This window comes from Mesocricetus auratus, unplaced genomic scaffold, assembly GCF_017639785.1.
Source record: "Mesocricetus auratus isolate SY011 unplaced genomic scaffold, BCM_Maur_2.0 Super-Scaffold_100001, whole genome shotgun sequence".
Classification (NCBI taxonomy): Eukaryota; Metazoa; Chordata; class Mammalia; order Rodentia; family Cricetidae; genus Mesocricetus; species Mesocricetus auratus.
The window spans coordinates 3,266,971-3,289,147 of NW_024429187.1; the positions used below are offsets into that span (position 1 = coordinate 3,266,971).

The window sequence follows — 22,177 nt, forward strand, 5'->3', positions numbered from 1 at the left end:
GAAAACAATTTCTTTCCACATTTTTCATGACCATGATACTGAGCAAAATCTACAGATCACATCCAAATCAACAAGTCTAACAGCTTAGAAATACAAATCACCAAAGTTATTCAAGGAAATTTTTAAGAAGTGATAATCTTTGAGACCACATTCTACCCACTGCATTCTAAAGCTGATGTGACTGTTTCCTAGAGAATAACAAACAAACCCCCGTAGCCCTTGTGTCCTAAGCTGCTGCCTCTTGGTATTGCAGAAAACAGAAGCTAACATGAGTGTTCTTACCCCACCATGGGATCTAACACGATAGCCCGGGGCTCCTCTAAGTCCTCTGAAATCAGGATCTTCCTCATGGTCCCATTGAGCCTTGTCACTTCGATCCGATCAGTGCCAGTGTCTGTCCAGTACAGGTTTCTTGCAACCCAATCAACAGCAATGCCGTCAGGATGGGCAATCTGGGCAGTGACCACAAACTGGCTACCAGAGCCATCTATGAAGGAACGACGAATGGCCCTCACTTCATCATCAGTCCAGTAGATATAGCCTTCGACAGGATCGTAGTCTATGGCGATGGCGTGCCGGATATCTTCTAACTGCAGGACAATGTCAGTAAAATCTGGTGTATCCAAAGAAATGCGCCTCAAGTCTGTCCTTCGGGCTAAAAGCAATAGTTCAGTGGCACCTAAACCAACAAAGCAAAATCAAGCAATCATCTGAATGCCACAGGCAAAATTTAGCCACTCTATATAAAGTATACAGAAGTCCTCAGGAATTAAAATTAGCTGAGTTTAATCTACTCTCTTTAGAGTAGAACTAAAAAGTGATGCTGTGAAACATAACATAACTCCATAACAGTTACCTTTCTGAATCAAGTTTTGATCCACGCTTGCTTTCATTTACTAGATAAGCCCCAGATAACAAAGGTATGTAAAAGGTATGCAAAAGTAATCAGTTATCATTTTATTCCCCATAGCTAAGAAGAAATCTGTAAAATACAGATCCTTTATTCAAGAAGCATGTTATAAAGGGTCTAAAAGAAGGGCTGGGAAAACAGTAAAGCGTTTGCCTTACAAGCATGAAGACCCAGGTCTGACCCCCTCCACCCACAAATAAAAGCCAGTCATGGTGGCAATACACTAGCAACGCCGGCAGAATGGTAAAGATAAGTAGACCTCCGCATATCACAGGCCACCCAGCCTAGCCTACTTGGCAAATCCCATGCCACAGACCTGTCTCCAAGGGGAAACGAGAGGTGGATGACACCTAGAAAGTGACCCTTGAGTATGTTCTCTGGCCTCTATGTACACCTGTACACATGAATAGACACATGCATGCAAAAGTGTGGTCATACATGTGTACGTGTACACACACACACACACACACACACACACACACACACACACACAAATGATAAAATAAATCCAAGACAAGAATGTTAAAAACTGACTGTTGAAACAGTAGAATTTTACGGTGTGTGATCAGATCCTCTCTCGGTGAAGCTGTCTTAAAGGAATACAGGGCAAACCTGACACCCTGCAGGCAGGGAAGCGTTGCAGAAGGGGCAGCAGCACTGCAAAGCGGGACCTAGGAAGTGCAGCAGTGCAACAAGCTAGGGGTGCTTGAGCCAGTAACACTTGGTTCAAAACACAGAGCCACTCTGAGCCTACACTTAGCTAAATATGTAAAGGTTGTTGTAAAAATTAAAGATAAATAGAGATAAAATTCAGGAAGGTACTAATCATAAGAGGTATTCAATAAGTATCAACTGATCTATCATTAAATATAAAGACTGAGGGCTGGGCAGTGAAGAAACCCTGTTTCGAAAAATACTAATACTAATAATAATAACAATAATTAATAATAATAAAGACTGAGCTATGAGTCCAATTTCTGAAATTTTTAACATGAATTAGGATACAATGAAAACATAATTAAGAATAAAAATATTAAGTTCAATCTTTTTTATTTTTAATATTCAAGTAAACCACCAGCAAAATAATCACTAAGAGGCTGATAAAAAACATAGTATGTAAACTGTCAACTGAATGTAAACTGAAGTATGAATTTGGAATCATAGCTGCAAAAGCAAGAGGAGTGACAAGTTTCACCTTCGGCCGTTTGACTGGAGGGCCGACTATACATGAACTCAAAACTGGAGAAAATGAAACCCAGCCGGTAACTGCACGCAAATCAGAAATGGTTCCACACAACTCACTGCCCCTGCTAACCGCCAAAAGGAGCTAGTTCAAACTTTGCAAAGAATTCACAGAACTATTAATTTGAGCAAGGTGATCAAAACAACATAGTTACCTTCAGGCTACTAGGTGCCAACTATGCATCTGAAACTCAAAACTGATTAAGCATGTATATATGTACCACTGTGAAGGAGAAGATAAACTTTCATTCCTGAAATAAATCCTCTTTTTCAATGTCAAGGTACATTTTTAAACAGAAAAGCAATGTTACAAAAACTCTTTTGTTTAAATTGAAACCAAATCACTGTTTACCATGGACACCATCTGACAAGAGTCAGCCAGCTTCACCTTTGACTATGAGAATAATTTATCAACGCCAATTCATAATAAACATTCACTAAGTTGACTGGATTCCATCTCCCTGACTCGCTGACCTCCTTGACGGGAGCTTCTAACATGCTCTGGAATAAAGGCGCCTGGCTTTAGGCGGTATATAAAGAAGCCACTGCACATGTAACAATTTTCTTACCAGGTTTTGCTGGTTGCCACAGAATGGTGACCCACAGAGGTAAGAATGAAGAATAACATCCTCATTAAGACAAAGAGCTGGTGTTCTCCCAAACCACGGGCTCCTTACAGTGTCCTAAGCCAGCACCCTATTCCAACATGCCCTGTCTATAAAGTGAGGAGAAGAGGCCAAGTGGACTAGCTGAGTTACAAAAATAAAAGTTACTTCAATAGCACAATGTGGAACTTTTTCTTTAAGTACGTCTTTGTCATTAAAGAGCAGTCAAAAATATCTTTCGATAGCTTAATAGAAAAATTTATCTAGTCCTTTTTACTCTTCATCAATAAAAGTTTAATAAATAATTTTCCTTCAGGTTTTTATTTATAAGTGTTATATGCCTATTATGAGACTGTGATTTCAGTGGTTATGAACTTTGGTCAAGAGGAAATAGTAACTATTATAGGTTTTGTTTTTTTCAAAGCAGCATGTTTCTTAAGCACTAAATAAATGAAATAACTTAAAATAAAAATAAAATGTGCCCCAAAACATAAGCCATCCCTGCTACCAACAGGGTGAACAGTCTCCCAAAGCACTGCCAATGCTAGAGTTACAAAGGAAGTACAGAGCAGCTCATGAAGAACCCAACTGCTCTCATCACTTTTTCCTCCCTGGCATACCAATCTTACCATCTTTGCAGGTTTTTCCATTCTCCAGAAGCTTGACCCCAGTTGGACAAGCACACTGATAAAAAGGCTTGACTGGAGACATCAAACACAAATGGGAACAACCACCATTATCAATTCCACATGGATTTGTAGCTGTCAAATATAAATCACACTGATTAATGCCAATGATTAGGGATGACCTCACTTACTCCAAATATACAAAGGTTAACAACCATAACATGAGCAACTGTGATAAACCAAAATGACTACCAAATTTCATCCAGGTGCTTGACTACCAACCATCTGTAAGGAAAGGAATTAATTAGTGAAAACTTACTTAGCATTTTTTTACCCAAAGAGGAGTAGCTAATAAGAAAAGCAGAAGGTCCTTGCCTTACTGAAGCTTATAAACTTATCAGTGGCTAACATAATAAACTAAGAAAACAGGGAAGCTAAATACTATATTCCACATTGCCAACTGTAAGATGGTAGACACCCAAGAGAAAATTAATCTTGGTGTTTAAAATGCTGAAGTAAAAAAACTTCACAGAATGCATGGGGCCACAAGGCATCCTGAAGGACAAGAGGGGACATTGTGAACATTTGGGGTGTGGTAAAAAGCCTTCAGCATAAAAAACTGGAGAGCAGGCCCTTGGAAGCAGTGAGGAGAACACTATTAAATAGAGGTTAAGGTTTCTGAACACCGGTGGGAACATCAAGGATGGGAACACTGTGGCAGATGTTATGAAAGCCAAAAAGTACAACTAGAATGTGGAAAGCCAGCCTCCAGAATGAAGAAGAGGAAAAGTAAGTTCAGCGCACTGGAGGCGGGGAAGTGAGGCCCAGACGAGCACAATGGCACACACCCGGAATCTCCCCCCTCGGGGCCTGGAGCTCGAGGTCAGTCTCAGGTACAGTGATGGGGACCAGTGTGAGATACACGGGATGCTGTTTCGTTATTCCATTGTTTGTTTTGTTTAAGGCTAACTTGTAGCTTAGTGGTTTGAGTAGTGGTCTAGAGTGTACAAGAACTAGGGTTAGCCTCTAGCACTGCAAAATAAAATGAGACAACAAGAACAAAGAAGAACAAGAGATGGAAAGAAGCCAAACTTGTGAGCACTGTGGAAACAGATACAGTCAAATAATTTCATGGAAATATCAATATAAGGAGAGCAACATACATAAAACATAAACATAAAATTCTCAAACCAGTAAAACAAAGGATCAACTGCGCTATTTAAAATGGGGTTTGGAGACCTTCTGAGGACTAACCATGAGAATACAAAGTTCACAAAGGACTAAATAAATATTTTATTTTTACATAGATTAACACATCTATTTTAAAATACTTTTATGGGCTCACAGTCATTAGACTCCAATGTAACACATCCAATATTTGATTATCTCCCCCTAAATGAAAAGAACTAATACCAAACAACTCAAAATCCAAGCACTCTTCTTTTTGGGCTATGGAAACTATTTGAAATATACTCAGACACATGCCAGACATTTATTTACACACAAGTGCCAAACATTTACTATTCTCATATTCCTTTTAAAACCCAAATTCATTCCTCTCTTAAAAGGGATCATTGTCAGCAGACACAGCCCCATGTCTTTATAAACGATAACCAAAAACAGAAGCAAAGTTAGAAAGAAAAACACATAAAAGGGAAAGGAGAAATGCATATGAATGCTTAAGCAAGTAATTTATTCACCACGCTTAGGTACTGGAATTCATCAGCTAGGTTAACAGGTTTCCTATTAAATCAATATTTTTTTGCATACTCACACATCCAAGAATAGTAAGAAAAACATGAACAAGACTAAAGTTAGCATTCTTAATTTTTAATTCATTTCTGTTCTCCACTTCTCTTATCCCAGGCCCAAATAAAAGGTATTGGGTCACAAGGGTTTAAACTAGTGTTTTACCTGACTTCTGTTTGTATGTTTTTCTCTTTTCTTCCTCCTGCCCAGTTTGGATATGCCCTTCCTCCTCCTGGGCCTCACTAAAGCCAGAGTGCTACGGAGCCGTTCCAACCTGGAATTTAAAAACCCAGATCACTTACCATTTGGCTGCCTCTGTTGGCTGAAAGCATGTATATCCATGGGAGAGAAGATGTTAGAATGGATTTCACGCAGACCCTCGCCAGTATACTTGTTGCAAGCCAAAATAGAGTGTGTATTCCAGTCAGTCCAGTACAATGTGTCCTCAAATAACGTCAAGGCAAAAGGATGTGGAAGGGACCCTTTAACCACTGCCTGCCTATTAACAAACACAAAAAGAAAAACTCAAACTTTTAAATTTTCCTTTATGACAACATTATCACTCAGCAAGGAAAACAGTTCATATCAACATATACACATACTAAGGAACACATACCTGTAGATTAAATCCATCTATGAAAAACAATTCAAATATGTTTTCAAGTTGTCAAAAAACCCTAACCAAACATTCAGAATGGTCCCTGCCTTGGCAGCAGGTCAACTAAGTCACAAGACAGAGAAGCCCAAATCTTAACATTGTTGTCAACCTCCCTTCTCAACAACTATCTCTAGACACACATTTTCTATTCTTTTATGTAATTAACATCGACAAGAAAGAAGTAAGCACAGAGGAAAATCCCAGGGGTGGCAGTTTGACACTAGGAAGTAGATTTAAGGCAACAAGAGAGAGGTCTGTCCCTTTCTTGATGTGCAAGAGCAATGAGCCTGAGCCTGTTTCTCAATCTTATGATTTTAACAACTGCAACTCAAAACACACACGATACTAAAATGACAGAACTCAGTCTAGCTCCAGAAAATTATCTATTAATGATTTTTGTTTATTAATAATACTTGTTTTATTGTACTATAATTAAACCTCTCAACTCAGACAGCTAAGTAAAGTCCTGCACTGGCACAGTATGTTCATAATGAAAACTAGAATTTCACAAACAAAACATGTTGCATAAAAAGAGGTTTAGTACTCAAGCCAACAGCACTCTGCAGTGTCAGAGTTGTGCAATTAGTAAGTGTTCTAGACAAAATGAATAAATTGTGATTTCAGTCAAACAAATATTTGAGACAATAACTGCTTCAATATTTTCATAAACTACGTTTTCCAATACGCTGCCTGGGGGAGGGAGAGGAGACAGACACAGACACCTAAGCCACTGAAGAGAACAATTCAGCTTCAGGTTCACGGGGTGACAAGGACAACTGTGGAACTGTGGAATCCGTGTCTGTGACACATGAACCCGTCCTGACCTAAAGTGTTATGAATTCAAGATATATTTTATTTTTAAAATTGAGTACAAGTTGAAGTCAACTAATTTATATTATAGAACATCATACTGATTAGCTGACCTAAATCATCAATTTTCTTTCATTTTCCTAATTTTTCTGAAGTCCTGGGAACTGAATTCAGAGTGTGCATACACGAGGCAAGCACTCTTTCTATCACGATGTTACATCCTAACTCCACATGCCAGCTCATTACGAAACTCAAATCTCAGGAGATGCAGCTCAGAAACAGAGTGCTTGCTATCACTCACACGGTTCAGTCTCCAGCACTAAAGTATAAGCATACATACTAATGCATGGTTTTGCCTGGTGAAGGGGCACAGTTTTATAACACCAATACTCCAGAGGCTAAGAAAAGACCTATGGTGAAATGTGCCTCATCAATCAATAAATACTAAAGTTATACTGTAGTGATATATTATTTATTAAAGCCTGCCTCCGAATTCAGAACGCAAAGTTAGCCACAAGCCATAGATGACAGGAACACACTTTAATCCTAAGACTCAGGACTAAGAGGTAGATGGATCTCTGTGAGTCCAAGGTCACCCAGATCTACACAAGAGTGAATCAGTCTAAAGGAGAATTGTAGCTCACACCTTTAATCCCAACATTAGGAAAGTATGTAAGACAGAAGCAAGGTCTCAGAGGGGCATTTGTTCTCCAGCCACGCTGAGGAAAGGTTACAGTATGAGACTTAGCGAAGAGCTTGTGGGGACAGGATCAGCCCATTCAGTCTGAAGTAGAGATAAGAAATTTAGTGGCCAGCTGCTTTGCTTTTCTGACTCTCAGATTGAAGTTGAACCCTAACATCGGTATCTGGGTCTTTATTATTCATATTACATTATACAGAGTGTTTTTTTCTGTCTGAAGCAGAATTCATCAAGAAACTAAACCAGAGCTGGAGAAATGGCTCACCAGTGAAGAGCACTTACTACTCTTACAAAGGACCTGGGTTCAGTTTCCAGAATCCCATGCTGGCTCACAACCATCCAGGTCCAGGGGATCAGGCGCTCTCCTCTGACTTCCATAGGCACCAAGTACATACAACACACATGCACATACATTCACTCAGGTAAAAGAGTCACATATAAAATAGATAAGTCTTTTATAAAAGAAATAAAAATGGATGAAAAACCAAAAAACTAAACTTCTCTCTCAATTTTTCATTTTCTAAATTCTTCCTCATTTTCTTGTAAATAAGCAATGTGTCACAAGGCGTGTCGTAGCTGTAGCTCATGGTTATAATCCTAACACTTTAGAGGTTGAAGCAGAAATAGTACCACAAATCTGAGGCCTGACAGGCAATCATACAGAGTAAGAACCAGATCAAAATATAAAAAACAAAACAGCAACCATCAAAGATGAATTCGCAAGATCGGTTAAATACTGAGCTAAACAAAACACAAATACAATGCATAAAAATTTATGAGCACCCACCAAGCAGTGAGGTAAATTTATAGACTACAAATGCCTTAATTAGGAGATAGATGACAAATTAATCTCCTTTAAACTGTCTCAGCCTGAAGACATTAGAAAAGGAAGATCATAAAAGCAAAAAGCATGGGAAGACAGTAACACAAAAAGTTGATTCTTTGAAAAGATTAATGAAACTGCAACCTGTTAGTTATGATGTCAAAGAAAAAAAGACAAACCACGCAACTGAAAAACACCATTACTGAAAGGGGAACACCATTATCACACTTAAAAAAATAAAAAACTATAATTATAAGCAGCAACCATAAACAATGTTGTGCCAATAAATTAGTCAACTTACAAGAAATGGAAACATTCTTAGAAAGAAACCAATTACTAAAATAGAATCACGGAGGAGATCAACAGAGCTGCATAAACAAACTCAGTCATTTAAAAAATCTCTAAGAAATGGCCAGGCTCAGACAGCATCACAGATTAAATCTACCAGACACTCACGAGATAGATGATAGATAGATAGATAGATAGATAGATAGATAGATAGATAGATAGATAGATAGATAGATAGATAGATGAGAGAATATAAAGGGAAAGGAGGCATTTCCCAACTCATTCTTAAATTCTTAAAGGCTGGTTCTAAATTAGTAACAAAATCAAAGGCAGCAGAAAAACTATATATTAATATCCTTCATGAATAAGGACATAAAAATCCTCAACAGAACATCTAAAAAGAATTGTAAATCATCACTAAGTAGAATTTATCCAAGAAATGCAACTTGGTTCAACAATTAAAAGGGCAATTTACAACATTTATTTAAAAACACACACACAATTATTTCTATAGGCAAGATCCATAATCATTCATAATTTAAAATGAAGTCAACAAACTAGGAATAAAAGAAAACTTCCTTCACCTGAAGAAAGCACTTTACAAAAAAACCTACACCTATATTCTGCTAATCTGACAGAAAGTGCTGATTCTGGAGGAAGAAGAGATGACTTCTTTCTATTCTACATTATGTCACAAGACTAAGGGCAACCAAGCAAAAAGACAATCACACCCAGATCACAAAGGGAAGCAGTACACAGCATCATTCACGGATGGCATGTTTTTGTACACAGAATATACTTAGGTTTATCTTCCCAAACCTAGTGAATTCAACAGGATTGTAAGATATTTGAGTCATAAAAATAGTTTACATTTCTACATACAAGCAATTAAAAATAAATGTTCTCATTTTTTACTAAAATAATGGCTAGGAATAAAAGTATTTGCCTAACTTGTATGAGGCTCTTGGTTCAATCTCAAGCACCACAAAAATAAAAAAGGTTTGTCAAGATGGCTCAATGGGTAAAGGTACTTATTTAGCAAGTCTGGCAACCTGAGTTTGGTCCCATAACTCACATGAAAGTGAAAGGAGAGAATTGATTCCCAAAAGTTGTCCTTTGATCACCCCACATATATGAACAATAGAATTTTTTAAAAATAATTTGTTTTTAACACTTTATTATATATTTAAATTAGAAACAAGCTTGCTTCCCATGTCAGTCCCAGTTCCCTCTCTCTCCCCTCCACGCCCAAATTTATTTCTTTAAAAGTAAATAATAGCATAAAGGGCTAAGAATATACAGTTCAGGGATACAGCATTGCCTAGGATGTGTGAGGTCCTAGATTCAATTCCCAGTCCATAGTATGTAGTGAGGCCTTGAACTCAATCTCCAGCACTATAAGTAAAATAATTATACTGTCACACATAAATATATAACATTGAATTACTTTTTATGGTATACACTCAAAATACTATCAGGGATACATTTTATAATAATCTGAGAGCTATCCTACACAAAAAAAAGAAATCAAAATGGATCATACATCTGATCTAAATGAAGCATTAAACTAATAAAATTCTTCTTGGGAGTTTCTCTCATAGAAGAAAATGTCTATCACTTTGTCAGGCAAAGATTCCTGGAAGCACCAAAAGCAATTTTAACAAGGGCAAAAATTGCATATAATAAAACTTTTAATATTTGTTTCAAAAAATGCCATAAAGAAAATGAAGATGCAAGCTATATAGTGATAGAAATGTTCCTAAATCATATATTCAATGATGAAATCTTATCTACATTAGAAAATATTCTTATAATTCAGTAATAGAACAAATGAGCAAACCATTGCTAAGATTGACAGAATGGGGACCATAAAAATGACTACCAAGTCCTGATGATCACTGGGACCCACACAGTAGAATGGCATTGAATCTTCAAAGTTGTCTTCTGACCTCCAAATGCAAACCATGACATGTGCCTCCCCCACATAAGAAATTTTTATTGACAGAATGCTTCAAGATAACATATAACTGGGCCTCATGAGGAAATCCTAAGCTAAAATTTGACCCCAAAAGAGTATAGATTAGCCAGAAGCATGGAAAGTTACTAGGGTCTGTAGAAGAATGAGAGGAAATACACAAAGGAACCAAAAGGCATGGCAAACTTGAGTTCTTTTTGTCCCCCCAGTTGTTATTTTTTCCTGACTGTAAAAGGGATAAATATGTGTTCTCTATAAAAATTTAGAAACATAAAAATATAAAGGTTATTTTTATAATCCTTTATTATTTACCTGTGTATATAACATAAATTTGTAAATATATACCAATACTAGCAACCTCAATTATCAGTGAATGGAAAAACTGGGTTTTGTTTTCCAAATAGGTAAGACATAATAAGTTAATAAGTAAACCAATGGAATTTGGAATTAATAACTGGTAAAGCCGGGTAACATCAAATCAGAGCCCACAGCAGGAGAAGTTAAATAAACATGAGAAACTAGCAAGGCACGTAGAGCTCCAAAGGCTGCTCAGACAATAAAAAATGAACGAAGCATGATGGGAAGTCCATGCCAAAGCCAAGTGCAAACTGCATTTCCTACATCCTGATCATGAGTTTCAAGAGGAATGAATCTGTGTAGCAGAACTCCAGGTCTGCTGTACTTGAAGGTTTGTTTGCCCAAAGAAAAACTGTTATATGGAAAGATCCTTTCAGTTTTTGTATATTTGGGAATGTTTCACTTTCTTACTCACACTTGAAATTTTGATCAATACAGGATACTAAACTCTTTTTTTTTTTTCTTTTAATGCTTTGAATACTGGCCAACTGCCTTTTGGTCTTCATAGTTTATCTAGGAATTCTGCCCATTCTCTAACTGAGGTTCCCTTGTACATAACAAGTCACCTCTCTTCTTACTTTCAAATATGTGTGTGTGTGTGTGTGTGTGTGTGTGTGTGTGTGTGTGTGTGTATCTTTGGTTTTTCTAAATTTGCTTATAATTTGCCATAGAATATATTCCTCTGCATGAAATTTAAGGGCCTCTCAAATACTGGCACTCCTGCCTTTCTTCACATCTGAGGGTTCCAACAACGGTTTCTTCAGACATTTCTTGCCGTCCCTGTCTTCTGCTTTTCCTTCTGTATCTAGAGAGTGAGCATCTAGGCCGCTCAATGGTTTCCACACCGCCACTCCCTCTCTCCCTTTCTCGGTCTTTCTTCTCTCTGGTCCTCAGATTTGATACTCCGCCTTGTCCTGTCTCAAGTCTCCTGATTTTTTTTTCTTTTACTCAAATATAAAGGCAGCTGCCTTTAAATTCCCTAGTGAACTTTTCACCTCAGGAATTGTTTATTTCAGTTACAGAAGTTTCTTTCTGCTTTTTTATTTCAATTTTTTATACATTTTCCTGTAGGTCTCCCAGTGTTACTGAGACACTCTGAAAGTCTCTACTAGATCTCCTAATGAAACCTATAAAACCTCATTTTCCCTCCTCTAAACTTCTGCCAAACTTTCTGTTGTTCACTGTTATGTCACTGATCATTTAAGGTAGATTTTTGTTATTCAGTTGTTTTTCCTTTTATCTAAAATGATTTTTCTTTCAATTACAAATTTTTCTGAGTTTTAATTCAGAACTTTTCTAATGTTACATTTTCCTTTACATGTTATACTGGTTTCTCATTAACTTTTGGTCATATTTAAACAAAGGTTTGCCCTCTTCTATGGTGAAGTTTTCTTGTGTGTGTGTGTGTGTGTGTGTGATGTGTGTGTTTGTCTGTCTCTCTGTGTGTATATGTATGTGTGTGTGTTCTGTTGCTTATTCTTTTTCCCTTTGAAGTAACTTTAAATGGCATTTCATCTGATACTTTTCTGATTCTCCTTTGTCAAATTATTTTCTCTCAACTTTTAAAAAGAGAGCACTATTTAAGGTAGTTTTCCAACTTAGAAAATGCATCCTTCTTGTTCCTGTGTTGCTCAGAACTGTGACAGCTTAGTTTCTGAGAACCACTGGCTGTCCCCTTCCCATCCTTCTTCCCCTTCATTTCTCCCTGTTCTGTTGTCCCTTTCTGTGCGATTGCGAATCAGTTCTCCTACACAATTTATTTCCACTCCATGTGGTCCCCTAACTTGAGTAAGAACTCTGGCATTACATTTTCAAAGAGTTCACTGAGGTTAAACTGCTAACTACACCTGTGGACACACTACACTTGCCAGATATTTGAGCGAGCAGCCCATGCTCCGTATCTCCTATCAATCCTTTTTTGGGGGGACGGGTGGGTAGGGAGGGGTTTGAGACAGGGTCTCTGGGTAGCCCTGGCAGTCCTGAAACTCAACTCCATAGGCCAGGCTAGCACTGAACTCAAGAGATCCTCCTGTCAATCTTAATATGTGTCACATGCTGCTTTCCCTCAGAGTTAAAGTTCTTCTGGAGCTTCCTTACTTTCAAGTCCTGAGACACCGCATTACCTCCCTGCTCACCCCAGCACAGAGAGTGACACCGCACTACCTCCCTGCTCACCCCAGCAAACCATGTTATCTCTCTGTTCACTCCTACACAGTGATACCATCCTGCATAGACAGTGACACAATGTTGTCATCTCTCTGTTCACCCCTGCATAGACAGTGATGCCATGCTCTCTCTCTGCTCACCCCTGCATAGAGTTGTGGTGATATATTATTTATGATTTAATAAAGACTGTCTGAAATATCAGAAAGCAAAGCTAGCCACAAGCCATAAAAGTCAGGCAGTGGTAGCACACACCTTTAATCCCAGGACTCAAGCGACAAGCAGACGATCTCTATTAGTTCAAGGCCACACTGAGCTACACAAAACTGATACAGTCTAAAAGAGAAACAGCTCACATAAAGGACATCTCAGTACTTGGAATCCCATACATTTAATCCCAGGATTTGAGAAGTATAAAAGGAAGAAACAAAGTCAGACTAAAAAGATTTATTCTCCAGCCACACTAAGGAGAGGACAGCTTTTTCAGCTGGCTGCTTTTCTTTTCTGATCTTCAGCTTGTATTATTCGTGTTACAGAGAATGATGCCATGTTACCTCTCTGCTGGCCTCAAATTCAGAGACCCAATTGCTTCTGCATCCTGAGTGCTAGGATTAAAGGTGTGCACCCAGACAACCAGCACTTTTTTTCCTAAGCAAAGCTTCACTAAGTCTGCATGTTCAAAATGTTATGACAACACACGAGAAATATAACTACATGGAAGTAAGGAGGTTGAACATGTTTTGTGCACATGTGTATACTGTGCATGCATGCGTGAGTGCATGTGTGTTGGATGTCTCCCCTCTAGTGCTCTCCATGTTTTTGAGTCACTGTCTCTCACTGAGCCTAGAGTTCAGTGACTGGCTAGACTGGCTTGCCAGAAAGCCCAAGTTCATCTTGATTCTGCATCCCAGAACAAGGATTACAGGAGTGCACTGCTATGTCCCACGTTTTGTGGAGGGTGGTAGGGATCTGAACACAGGTCCTCACACTTGTTCAGCAATCACTTGTCCCAATTCGGGAAAATATAACTACTTTTTAAAAGACCTACTAAAAATTATTCTAATCCCCCAATTCCCTTTTGACACAGAAAAATTAACCAATTTCTTTAAAAAGAAAAAAAAAAGCTTTTTGCTTTGGCTGATATAATGAAGCTTTCTTAAATAAAAGAAGAAAAAAGGTGTGGCAGGCTGGCGATGACTCAGCAGTAAGAGCACTTGCTGAGCAGCCATAGTAAGTAGAGTTCTGATCCCAGAACTCATGCAAAAAGAGAGGCATCCTGCAAATGCCTGACTCCAGTTCTGAGGGGTCCAAAGTCATCTTTGCCTTCACACCCCCAGGCACACCCATATGTGCACATACGCTCATGCAGTCAAATACATAAAATTAAATTTTAAAACAAGGCAATCTTACCGATTTGTTCCATCCAGGTTTGATTTGTGGATGAAATTAAGTTTTGCATCTGCCCAATAAAGCTTCCGCTCCTCATAATCCAGGGTCAGTCCATTTGGCCAGTAAATTTCAGTGTTTATTATAACAAAGCGATTTGAACCATCCATTCCAGCACGCTCTATCTTTGGCACTTCTCCCCAGTCTGTCCAGTACATGAACCTAAAAATCAATAAAACCAAAACTAAAGCCATGACATGAATATCCACAAAATATCTGTAATTACTACTATTGCACAAAGCTCTCTCAGAAAAAACAAACTGAAAGTAAACCCTAGAAATCTTTTTTCCATATTTTAATAATCTACTACTTGAAACCAATATACAAATATGCCCAATATGAACAAGGAACACCAGGAGGACAAAACCAGAGGTCAGAGTTTATTTGCAAAAAAAGAACATTTACATTGTTCCATTGTACATCCCACAGGTTGCTTATTAACAAGGAGAAGATGGTTACTGTAGAAAAAGAAAGTCTGGATGACAATACCAAAAACAAGCTGTCTATGTCAATATCATCAATAAGAGACGGAACTAACATGATAAACCTCTCACTGTAGGGTACTGAAAACAAGGCGCCATTTGTGTAGTTTTACATCTGACTCCTGCCCACCCCCAGAGAATGCCCAGACTCAGTGAAATTGTACATAAAAGAGCTCAAACTGAGGGACACTCTATAAAAATTGGCCTCTTGACAATACTGACATCATGAAAGTCACAGACAGAAAGGCTAAGGAGCCAGACTAGAGGGGACCAAAGATAATAACTAAACGAAATCTAATGATCTCATTACAGAAGGAAAAATATTTTTTCTTGAGATGAAGGAAAACTGTGCTATGCATCAATTATCGGCACATCTCTTAAGAAAGCTAATGGAGATACTACAAACTATAAATGAAGAGGCATTCAGGCTAGGAAGATGTCTCAGCAAGTAAAGACACTCTCAATCAAGCGTGACAACCTGAGTTCCAGCCCCAGACCCCACATGGTAGGAGAGTAAACTCCCATAAATCACCTCTGAACCCCGCATGAGGACTACAGCATTTGTATACTCCGTGTACACAAAAGAAATGTTTAAACACAAGGTAGTCAATAAATATGTTAAAACTCAAATGGAATTCAAGTATGGAAACAATGACAGTAAATTGCCTGTGTTTGCAGCTCTTGCATACAGAAAGCACCTGACTTACATATCATTTCCAACAAGCTTAGGAAATATTCATGTTCCATACCATTTTTCAAAGAAGAAAACCCAGTAAATTTACTTTTGCTCAGTTTCACTGCTAGCAAATGGAGAAGAAAAATTCAAACAAAACTCTGATTCTAAAGCAAGCAGATTCTTCCTGAATGAAGGGTGGTGATGGATGCTGTCTAGACTGAGTAAGAGAAGGACTAGCTCATACAAGATAAAGTTACACAGGAAAGCAGGCAGGACATGTTTCTCTTAAGGGTTTTTACTCTAACAGCAACATGAAGACACCTGAAGGTTTTTAAGTTGTTTTGTGTTTCAGGGAAAGTAGGGGCAACTAGAGACTGTGACGGTGAGGAGAAGACCGAGGGGGGTGTAAAGGAATAATGAGAGCAACGCTTCTACAGTCTTAACATGGCTGTTTTCCTTTTCTTTATACTGCTCACCGATCAAGTCTACTTTGCCAGTGTTTTCATCTATGGACACCATTTTCAGTATCATTATCTAAGGAATCTGTATCTAAACTCAAGCCACTTGTAGGTGTTTTCACTTTTATATCTAAGTCTGTGGTTGATTTTATTTCTAAAGAGTTTTTAAATGATAAGGATGTAGTCTCAAATGTGACTATGCCTTGCCTTGAGCTCACTGCAGCACAGACTACACACATCTCATGGTGTAATTCCTGCTGACATACAGGCAGTCAGCCACCACCACATCAGGCTGTTTCTGTCTACTTTTATTTTTCTTTGAGACTCTCTTATGCAGGCTGGTCTAAAACTGACTTTGTAGCTGGAGATGACCTTGAACACCTAATTCTATTGTTTCCACCTCCGAAATGCTTGGATTACTACTGGCATGAGCTACTATGCTGGGCTTGTATTCTGTTCTGTTACTCTATTTTATGTATGCATGCATACATACATACATACATACATACATACATACATACATACATACACACACACAGTGTACCTTGCTTATCCCAGCTAATTAAACTGAAGTCAGTTACTGTAGAGCTCTAACTATTGTTATAGACTACTTTCCTCTAGCCACCTATCTCTTAAGTCTTCAACACCTTCCACCTCTGCCACCACATTGCGAATGTTCTAATGGATAGTGACCAGGTCTTCAACACACAAGCCTTTTAAAGGACCCTTTATATCTAAATTTTAACAAGCAATAAACTAGGTAAAAAGATTTGAAGTGATATACATGATAAAGAATTTTACTCAGGCAGGGTGATGGTGGCACATGCCTTTAATCCCAGCACTTGGGAGGCAAAGGCAGGCAGATCTCTGTGGGTTCAAGACCAGCCTGGTCCACAAGAGCTAGTTGCAGGACAGGATCCAAAGCCACAGAGAAACTCTGTCTCGAAAAAATCTATAAAAAAATGTTTTTACTCAGAATGCACAATAGATTCTTACAGATCAATATGAAGGCAATCAATGACACTTTAGATAGAAAGCAAGGGTATCCAGCTCAGTGAGCACTTATAAAAGTCCTAGATGTAATTCCCAGTGATGTTTAAAAAAAGTTAGGTGGACAAAAAGAGACTTAGCCATTTCATTATATATACAAAAAGCTAATCTGGACTTGAAAACAGGAGTAACCATTTTTTTTTAATTTTGACAAGGATGTAATAAGGTGGGGATATAAGATGGTGTGGCCACTCAAAAAAAAAAAAAAGTTAAGCTTGAATTTGTCAGATAACCCAGCAATTTCTCTACCCAAGAAATAGAAAACACTATGTTCATATAGACATTTATGTGTGAACACTCATATCAGTAGTACTAGTAATAGGAAAAAGCATACTACATGCTTGATTCATGGATGACTATGTGATAGACTTCAAAAATACTATCATAACGTGAAAGAATCCTGATTCCATTAGAATCAATAGTCCTTTAAAAGCAAATACACAGATAAAGAACACAAGCATCTGCCTGGGGCAGTGACAGCAAGAACCCCCGCAGGTAACGGGGATGCTCTAACCTGTGGGACTGTCAGCGAATGGAAACTGGGGACTGTGAAAGAGGGACAGGTGTCAGGCAGCATTTTATAGAATTTATTCTCCTAAAGAGCAGACCTAAGAAGGCCATGGGGGAATACTGCAATTATCCCATATAATATTGCACAGACAATGGTAGGTTACACTTTAGGAACTAAATTCAAGCCAAAAATTTTTTAAACAACCTAGTCAAATCCTCTGTAGAGTATAACAAGCCTTTATTATGTCACTGAACATAGTTATCAAAAATATACTGTGAAAACAGAAAAAAAGTGCTTGCAATGCTATCTTAATAATCCCAGCAAGCATTTATAGTATATGCAACTGGCAGCATGGATGAAAAACAAAAAGTCCATCCATGTCTTTGAGAAAAAAGTAACAGGGCAGTGATACAAGCAGGGAACAGCAGCATCATGGATGGACTCTACAGATCTCCAGACAGAAGACCGTGTCTCCCAAGAAGGCGGGCATCGGTACGTCCTAGAATACACACAGCTGTTAGGGTAAAGGAATCTGACCTGGTAGTATGGATACGGCATTGGAGACTAGGGAGCTGTCGTTTTCAGTTACAAGTTGTACAGTTTAGTTACAAATCCTTTCATCATGAAGCATTTCCAGGAAATGTCTCAGAGAATAGAAGTTTTGCCGCTTCCAACAGTGACCTTGAGTAAATTACTCACCCCTCTTTCCCTCAAGTTCTTCCTCTACAACCCAAGATTAATAACAGACTTGGGGCACAAAGCTCAGAGCCCCCCCCCCCTTGCACTCTGCTGGTTTCTCACTTCAGGAATAAAGGGTAGGGTCATTAGCATAATCTAGCTCCGACCTGCTGAGTCTCCACCAGGGTCTTCAGCTTCCTCACATCCACAGGCCATTTTACATGACTGGTCACTTCCCTCTGCATGTCACCGTTCTCAGTTTAACTCCAATCGTGCAGTCCTTCCTTGACCAATGCTCCTTTATAGACGAGTATCTTACACTCGTACAAGTTATGTCAGCTAATTAATGTTTAGGATTTATTGCCTCTGACACATTTAAGTTTTATACATTTTCCTGAGGTTTATGACTTCCCACATGGTAATTCTTTGAAGATTTTATTTTTAGGGCATCTGCAGTGTGCTGGGGCGGGGTGGGGAGGGCTGCACATGAGTGAAGGTAGTCATGGAGGTCAGAGGCATCTAATCCCCTGGAGATGGAGCTACAGGAGGTTGTGAGCCACCTGACAAGGGTGCTGGGAACCAAACTTGGATCCTCTGCAAGAATGGTGTGTGCTCTTGACCACTGAGCCATCTCCCCAGCACCCCCTACACACTGATTCTTAATAATCTACCGATTACATAATAGCTTCTGAAAGATTTAGCAAAAAAAAGTAGTAACACTTAAAGAATGAGTTGGCAGAGAAGGTGAGTAGGAATTCACAATAAACTTGGGGGGTGGGGGCTGTGTCATTACAATTTGACATGCTAATTTACAACCTGAGTATTCACCATTCAAAAGCCACACATCAGTAAAGATTTTAATGCTATTCTAACTTGAGATCTCTTCTCCTTCATATACTTCAGAAAGGTGGTTAGTCCCACAGACACAGACATCGAGTTGAGCCTCAGAGGAAGAAAACACTCAGGAAGAGGGACCACACCAGCACAATGCATGCAATAAGGAACTCCAGAACACAGCTTCCATTGTTGCTGCAGAGTAAAACAGCAGAGTGAGATACAGACACACAAGTAGCCAAGTCACCAAAAAACCGTGTGTAAGAAATCAGATGCTTAAATTTGATTTTTCCTTACATCTGTGTGGGGAGGGTGTTAGTATTCAGGCATCTGTACTGGCCTCTCCTTGAGTTCTGACAGGATACGCCCTCGGTAGCAGCCACTGAGAGCACCACCTGTGTCTTGGTATTGCCTCAGAGCCATGATGGAACAGATTTAGTAGACTTCTTAGGGGAGGCCTTACCCTCTCCATGGAGCAGGTTGGGAGAGGGGGCAGAAGGAGAGGAGGGAGGGGGAACTGGGATTGGAATGTTAAAAAAATAAACTAATAAAAAAGAGCACCACCTGTGCCTAATTCACTATGTTCCCTTCCTCCTCTCTCTGTCTCTCACCCTTTGCCCCTCTTTCCTCTCCTGTCCCCAGAAGCTGGTCTCCCCCTCCCCTTTCTCCTTTTTACAATCCTTTTCCCTTAATAAAAAACCCTTTTGCATGAATTCTGCCTCATGGCATATTTCTCTCTTGAGCAGATTTTTTAAAATTGTAACAGGGAGGGGGGCAGGTGTCCCTGTGGTTTGAAGCAGGGTCTCTTGTTCACTGATGCATACACTAGGCACTAGTCTCTCAGGCCTGGGAGCTTCCTGTTTCTGCCTTCCAGAGCATCTTACAGGTATGTTACCAGTTCAGCTTTACATGGCTTCTGGGAATCCAAACTTGGGTCATGCTTGCATGGCAAGCACATTACCCTCTGAGACATCTTTCCAGCCCCAACTTGTCTTATTATGGCATTGGGAAACCATTAAAGAATTTGGCTGATCTGTCCCTATGAGGCACATTTTATATGTATCAGTTAATTCTATTCACAAGAATGAAAAAAACAATGGAAGATTAATGAATCAATGATAGCTGAACAACAGAAATATTCATTCATACAAGCTTACCTTTCCAGATCCATCTTATAATACTTCCTACCTTAAATCCTCATAAGATTAACAAATGTATCTCTTCTTGTGGTATATCATCCACAGACTGAAGCACAGCTCAGCCAAAACCACAGGAAAGCTATCAGCCTTGTCCCTGCCTGACCCTCTCTAAACACGGTGAGTAAATATTCTTCCCAAAAGACATCATACAGCTCCTTACATTTATATTTTTGCAACTATAACAGTAACTTCTACCATGCTACTCATTCCACAATAAATAATCACAATTTAAAACAGAATGCATGAGGCTGCTATTGTAGGAACTAAATAAAGGAGGCATAAGCTTACAGGAGACACTGATATTTCTGTCTGATCTGATCTTCTTTTGGGGGTGAGAAGCCTGTATCTTTTGCATGCTGTCACAACCCCTATGTGTTCCTATGTGCAACTGCCTTGGTGTGTCCAGAAAACCTCTGGCTCTCACAATCTTTCCAACTATCCGAATCTTAAATTCACATGAATAAAAGTAATGCATGACCTAATCTACATGGCAGATCTGCTGTTAGTCTAACTTTGGAAAGTTTTTTCAAGTATTTAAGCTTTGATTTTGTAACCAGTATAAGTAGGAGCCAGACATTGAAATATTTTAACTTTTCCTTAATATTTTAAAAAACAAAGAGACCAAGTAGATTGTTCTTAGGACCCGACTTATTTACAAGTTTTAAAAATTCTGTGCCATCTCCTTTTATATTCATTATCATATTTCAATTATTCTTCCAACATTAGAAAGGGGGAAAATGCAAGCAAGATTCAAACTGTAGCAAAGACATCCATAAACCTGAGGAACATTCATTTTCCCTCACAAAATGCTGTCAGATACTTGGCACTGGGGAAAGGGGAGGGGCTGCCCAGCATCCTTCACTGTATGAGCTAGAGCCACATCTTCAAAGTGCAGAGAGAGTACCAGATATTTGCTTTCCAAGCCTCCCTGCAATCAGTACATTGCACAAGCCCCAGTCATGGCCCATCAGACAGATGAACCTCAACTTTTGGTTGTTATGGAAATCATCTGTAACTCTAGTATTTAGGTAGAAGCTAGAGGACCTGGAGTTGGAGGTGCACCTGGGACAAATAGCAAATTCCAGGTCAGTCTGGGCCAAACAGACCTTGTCTCAAATTACAAAAGAAGAATGAAGTGTGAGAAGGATGTGGCAGAGGAGGAGGAAGCAGCAGAAAACATCACAAGCAATTCACTCCAGGGAGGTGTGTCCCCTGCATTCACAATTCACTCCCGGGAGGTGTGGCCACAGCATTCACAATTCACTCCAGGGAGGCGTGTCCCCTGCATTCACAATTCATTCCAGGGAGGTGTGGCCACAGCATTCACAATTCACTCCAGGGAGGTGTGGCCTCGGCATTTGAAATTCATTGCAGACAGAGAGGAGCATACCGCTAACAGAACTGCCTAAACAGAGCCAGCCATGGGTGTGATCTGTAGCACTGTTTCTCTATAGAGAGTCTAAGCCAAGTTCTATTGCTTAAGAAATTATGTAAGCAACCCAATAGCTTTTTACCTACAATCTTTTGGTGACTAAACTAGAATGATTTCTTTTGATTAAAACTATGAATGATACACACTCTTAGGACCCAAAGCCACCCCCCAACAAACCCTTTAGAGCTTCCTAACAAAGGGCACTTTCAGATCACTTCACACAGCTCTTCCCATGTCAAGGCCAAGGGCAAGGTCTGACCTCCCTGCAGGGCAGGTATCAAGACAGGCAGTGTATTGATGTGAATGGATAAGGGAGATCAAAAGGCCAACATAGCATTAAAACGATACTTACATCACCTTAACCAGTGAAACAATGAAGTTTAGAGAAACCCAAATAAGCATTACCCACACTTTCATAACAAGTGTTGCTAGTTATACAACTCTGGTGCTCATCAGCATTTGGGGAGGCCTGAGGATACCTATGACTAACCAGTAAGTTCTTGGA

The 22,177-nt window shown here is 39.1% G+C and overlaps 1 protein-coding gene across 2 annotated transcripts in view; it reads right to left on the minus strand.

The window, feature by feature from the left end:
• The window catches only part of Lrp6 (LDL receptor related protein 6), a 122,375-nt gene that overhangs the window by 62,338 nt on the left and 37,860 nt on the right, over window positions 1-22,177 (minus strand). For both annotated transcript variants that reach the window (XM_040743418.1, XM_040743419.1), the window contains 4 exons: window positions 14,317-14,514; window positions 5,435-5,631; window positions 3,387-3,518; window positions 283-679 (listed from right to left, as the gene is read on the minus strand). In XM_040743418.1, the coding sequence (XP_040599352.1) occupies window positions 283-679; window positions 3,387-3,518; window positions 5,435-5,631; window positions 14,317-14,514 (924 nt within the window). The remainder of the gene's footprint in view (window positions 1-282; window positions 680-3,386; window positions 3,519-5,434; window positions 5,632-14,316; window positions 14,515-22,177) is intronic.